The 5,164-nt window shown below is 57.3% G+C and overlaps 1 protein-coding gene across 1 annotated transcript in view; it reads left to right on the forward strand.

Moving 5' to 3' along the window:
• Positions 1 to 195: 195 nt before the first annotated feature.
• The window catches only part of CCT3 (chaperonin containing TCP1 subunit 3), an 8,817-nt gene continuing 3,848 nt past the window's right edge, over positions 196 to 5,164 (forward strand). Inside the window, exon 1 of the mRNA XM_010728379.2 lies at positions 196 to 380. Within this exon, the coding sequence (XP_010726681.1) occupies positions 211 to 380 (170 nt within the window). The 5' untranslated portion in view covers positions 196 to 210. The remainder of the gene's footprint in view (positions 381 to 5,164) is intronic.

Below are 5,164 nucleotides of genomic sequence, written 5' to 3' on the forward strand. Positions count from 1 at the left end.
GGTAAGGGGGGAAGATGTGCGTAAAACCTAAGCTGAGGTTTATCGCGTGCCCAGTGAGTTCGCCTTGCAGAGACACATCTGTGGTTTGCAGCCCTAAAACGTGGGTTTGGGGTTGTGAGAGGAGAGGAGCAGTCGGTCAGAGCTGTCGGTGGGGCTCAGTGCTGACAGAGCTGTGCTCTGCCCCTGGGTGGAGCACAGTGAGAAGTGCCGATGCTGTGGGAGCGTGGAGACCCCAACCCTAACCGCCTCCCCCCACCCACAGCTGGAGAGATGCTCTCTGTTGCTGAGCACTTCCTGGAGCAGCAGATGCACCCAACTGTCATCATCGGCGCTTACCGCAAAGCTCTGGACGACATGATCCACGTCCTGAAGAAGATCAGGTCAGTGCACCTGGGTCAGGGTCCGGCTGAGCTCTGTGGGCTTCCATAAATGCGTGGGTCCCGACAGGAAGCACCCGTGGGTGCTGAGGGAGCTGGCAGGCATTGCTCGGCCGCTTTGTCTTTGGTAAGCGGTGGGGGGTGGGAGAGCTGAGGAGTGAAGGAAAGCAGACGTCACTGCAGCCTTCACGGAGGGCGAGGAGGAGCTGGGTAACTGTAGGGCATCAGACTCATCTCCATCCAGCCGGAGGCCGGGGTCCCACGGGGTCCCTCGGGGGTCGGTGCCGGGATCAGCGCTGTTCGGTGCGCGCAGCAGCGACTTGGTGAGGAAATAGAGCGCGCCGTCAGTCGGTTTGGCGATGGCCCGGGAGCGGGAGGAGAGGCTGACGCGGCAGAGGGCTGTGCTGCCATCCAGGCAGAGCTGGGCAGGCTGGAGAGCCGGGCGGGGAGAAGTGGGACGAGAGGGAACAGGGGCAGCGTAGAGCCTCGAGCGTGGGCAGGAGCAGCCTGGGTACGGAGCGGGTTGGGAGCGGGCCGCTGGAGAGCAGCAGAGGGGAGGGGGCTGGGGGTCCTGGTGGGCAGCAGGAGGACCGCGAGGCAGCGCTGTGCCCCTGTGGCCGAGAAGGCTGGAGGCGTCCCGAGGTGTGTTAGAAGAGGGGGTGCGGGAGGTCCTGAGAGCTGCTCCTCCCCCTCTGCACCCCGCGGCCACCGGTGCCTCCGACTTCTGTGGTTCTGATGTGCCAGGCCGCCTGATCCACCCGGTCCAGCGCAGCCTGTTGTCCCTTCCCCCCCCCGGCTGTGGGCAGCACCCCTCTGTTGGTACCTCTGTGTTCTCAGGCTGCTGCCGTGTCCCGCAGCAACCGGAGCGGTCGCTTTTTGGAGCAGCTGCTCTGGTGGTCGCTCCGTCTTGCAGTTCTTTGGCCCGCGCCCGCAGTGCGGGAGGGGATTTTTTATGCCGCTTCTGCAGATCCCTCCGTGCTCAGCAGGCAAAGCCACGAGGCAAAACGTGACGTCGGCCTCCTGCTGCCCCTTGCTCGAGCAGGAGGACGTCTGCTGCTGAGCCGAGCCCTTGGCTGATGCGGCTGGGAGGAAAGCGATTTGATCAGCCCTTCCAGGAGGCTGTTCTGGGAATCCTGGGCCCACCGTGCTGCCATCCGTCAGCATTAAGCACAGCAGGCGGTTCATCCGTCGTGTCTTCTCGATTGCTCTCCGTTCTGCCCAGTTTTTCCGCTGCTTTTGCAAAGGCTGAGACACGAAGTCGTAGAGGGGCTAAATGTAATCAAAGTCCGGGAGTTTATTAAGCAGCTCCTTTAGAAGGGGTCTTTTTTCCCCTCTGCCCTGCACTGCTGCCATCGTACCGGCGTACCTCTGTGCTGCGGTCCTTGGGGATGTGCCCCACGTATTTGGTGCACAGCTGGCTCTCGGGATCCTGCTCTTGGTCTGGCTTGTCAGGAATGAAAGTGGGGCTTTGTAGCATTTGCACCACGCTGCGTTCTCTCAAACAGAAGATGCCTTTTCAGCCCATTTCTTCATCTCAGGTATCAGACCATCTTTGAAGGGGTGTTTTTCCTTCACAGCTAACAGCATCCGCTTCCAGAGGGCGAAGGCCTCATCCTGACACCCCGATCCCTCTGCCAATGGCCGTCCCTGGCACTGCCACCCACGGAGCTTCTCCACCACGCAGCCACACGCTGCTGGCCCCGCTGTCCCAGCCCTGGGACACCAGGTGACATAGGCTGGTGTGAGAAGCCTTTGCTCAGACCTCGAATTCCATTCGCTTTAGAGGTCGGGTGCTGATGGTGACGACGTGTTCCTCACCTCCCGCTCCGTCAGGATTTGCTGTTGCCCCCTGGGCGTTGGTGACCTCGCTGAATCTCATCCCTCTCTGGATCCCTGCATCTCGGAGCCACTCCTCAGGACCTCGGGGTGGTTCCACTGGACCTTTTCGCTCTGCTTTCTCCTCTTCCTCTTTCTTCCGATCTAAATGAGGGGATGCTGGTTTCATTTGCCATCCTCTTACAGGGGCAGCTGCCGTCGGTTCTGGTGCCCCTCCGGTTGATCAGGTTGGTCAGCTTCGATGCTCTCACTCCAGCTCTTGTCTTGTTCCGTCTCCTTCGGCTTGAAGGATGACTTGGAGCCCAAATGTGGGCTCTTTGGGTTTGGAGACCATTTAATTTGTACTGGGGGCGTCTGGTCCCATTTGGAGGCTGTCAGCCTTGGACTGGAGGCTGTCTGACCCGTCTGGAGGGAGCCTCGTTGAGTTGAAGGCTGTTGAGTTAGGATGGAAGGGAGTCTCTCGGGTCGGAGATTCTTCCTCTCAGCTCAGAGATCTTCGGCTTGGAGCCCTTCTCAGCTCGGAGACACTCTTGCCAGGTTTTGAGATGCTCTTTCCTGACTCGGAGGCTCTTTCTCAACCCAGAGGTTGTCCCTCTCAGCTCTGAAACGCTTCCAGCTCGGAGACTCTCAATTTCAGAAACCTTCTCCCTCTCTGGGACAGTTCTGAATGAGGCCGATGAGCTGCAGCCAGGCCCCAACTTTGTGCCTCCTCAGATCTGCCTGAGCCGCAACCTCCCCGTCTCAAATACGTGCTCGCGCTCTTAGCACCTCGCAGTGCCGAGCAGTGGGGGCCCGTAGCCCTGGGGATCCCCGTCTCTCTGAAGTCCCTCCCAGGACCTTCCTCAGTGTCCCCTGGCTTGGGGCAGACGTTCCAGATGCGGACGCTGGGGGAGCCGAGCGAAGCGAGGAGTGCAGTCAGGGAGGTGAACAACCAGGTGAGCGCTCAGAAAACGCACGAAGGATGCGAGGGAGAGAGGGAAGACTGTTCAGAAACCGCGAGTTCTGTACGTCAGCAGCTCCCTCTGCAAACTGCTCTAAAACAGAACGTGGGATCATTTGTTTTCTCTTTACAGAAGCAGGACAGCAGTGCCCCGAAGTTTGCAAATATCGGCAGCCTGGCTGGGCTTTCGGGGCCGTGTTTTTCGGCGAAGGAACTGAGCAGCAGGACGAGGGGAATGGCTGGAGGCGGAGGGAGGGCAGATTTCGGTTGGATGTCAGGGAAGTCGTTTGCTGGGAGAGCGGGGAGGCGTGGAACAGCTGCCCAGAGAGGAATCTGCCCAGCCTGCGCCAGGAATGTATTGGGGATGTGGAGAAAGGGGCCTTGATTTTGAGAAATTGCCTGTGGAAAATTAATCTTATCATTAGAGACTTGACCCGAGAAGAACAGACGCAGCCTTTAAGGCGTTTGGGAGGAGAAGCACTGGCAAAAACAAGCCACCAGAATAAGCAGAGCAAAAACGCGCCAGGAAAAAAGGTGCAAATCGATGGTCAGGAGAACCATCAGCTTCCTGCCGCAGGAGCCGACTGGGCTCCCATTACTTTCATCGTGGAGGCTGCTTAAGAAACTCCATGTCAGTCAGCCCTGCACTGAAATACAACTACAGAACCCACTTTCAACATTCTTGAGAACCCACTTAAGGATGTCAGCAGGGGTAAATGAAAGCTGCAGGCCTCAGGAAGCTAACAGTCTGGAAACGTACAGGGACGACGAACTGAAGTGATAAGAAAGGAAACGACTAGGAAAGCGTTTGGTGCAGTTTGAAGTAACAGCAAAAAAACCCAACCTGTCTTAAAATGCAAAAAAACACATCTAGAATCTACGATACAACCTAACTTAATATTAACATCAGAAGTACAGCAGTCTGGTAGATAAAACATTCGTTTATTAGTTTGCGACAGTGGGAATTCTGTCTATTCTATCTGTTCTACAGGAACACTGGAACGGGCTGCCCAAGGAGGCTGCGGGTGCCCCAGGCATTCGAGGCCAGGCTGGATGTGGCTCTGGGCAGCCTGGGCTGCTGGTTGGTGACCTGCACACAGCAGGGGTTGGAACTGATGGGCATCGTGGTCCTTTGCAACCCAGGGGATTCTATGAGTCAATGATTCTATGGGTCCCTATGGTGCCCCATGGATCCTTATGGCACCCTATGGATCCTTATGGCACAATATGGATCCTTATGGCACCCCATGGATCCTTATGGCACCCTATGGATCCTTATGGCACCCTATGGATCCTTATGGCACAATATGGATCCTTATGGCACCCCATGGATCCTTATGGCAGCCTGGGCTGCTGGTTGCGACCTGCACACAGCAGGGGTTGGAACTGATCACAGAGTCACAGAATTGTAGGGGTTGGAAGGGACCTCCAGAGATCATCGGGACCAACCCCCTGCCAAAGCAGGTTCCCTACACCAGGTCGCACAGGTAGGCGAGACTTGAATATCTGCAGAGAAGGAGACCCCACAGCCCCCTGTGCAGCCCGTTCCAGTGCTCCATCACCTCACCTACAGAAGTTCTTACGCACATTGGTGCAGAACTTCCTGTGCTGCAGCTGATGTCCGTTTCCCCTCGTCCTGTCTCCACGTACCACTGAAAAGAGCCTGGCCTCACCGCTATGGCCGCCACTCCTCAGATATTTATAAACCTGGATCAGGTCCCCTCTCAGTCGTCTTTTCTCAAGGCTGAACAGACCCAGTTCACTCAGCCTTTCTTCATAGGGGAGATGCTCCAGGCCCTTCACCATCTTTGTGGCCCTCCGCTGGACTCTTTTCAAGAGATCCCTGTCTTTTTTGTACCGGGGAGCCCAGAACTGGACACAGTGCTCCAGATGAGGCCTTACCAGGGCAGAGCAGAGGGGAGGATCACCTCCCTCGACCTGCTGGACACGCTCTTCTTAATGCACCCCAGAATGCCATTGGCCTTTTTGGTCCACGAGGGCACACTGCTGG

Source organism: Meleagris gallopavo, unplaced genomic scaffold, assembly GCF_000146605.3.
Source record: "Meleagris gallopavo isolate NT-WF06-2002-E0010 breed Aviagen turkey brand Nicholas breeding stock unplaced genomic scaffold, Turkey_5.1 ChrUn_random_7180001957527, whole genome shotgun sequence".
Classification (NCBI taxonomy): domain Eukaryota; kingdom Metazoa; phylum Chordata; class Aves; order Galliformes; family Phasianidae; genus Meleagris; species Meleagris gallopavo.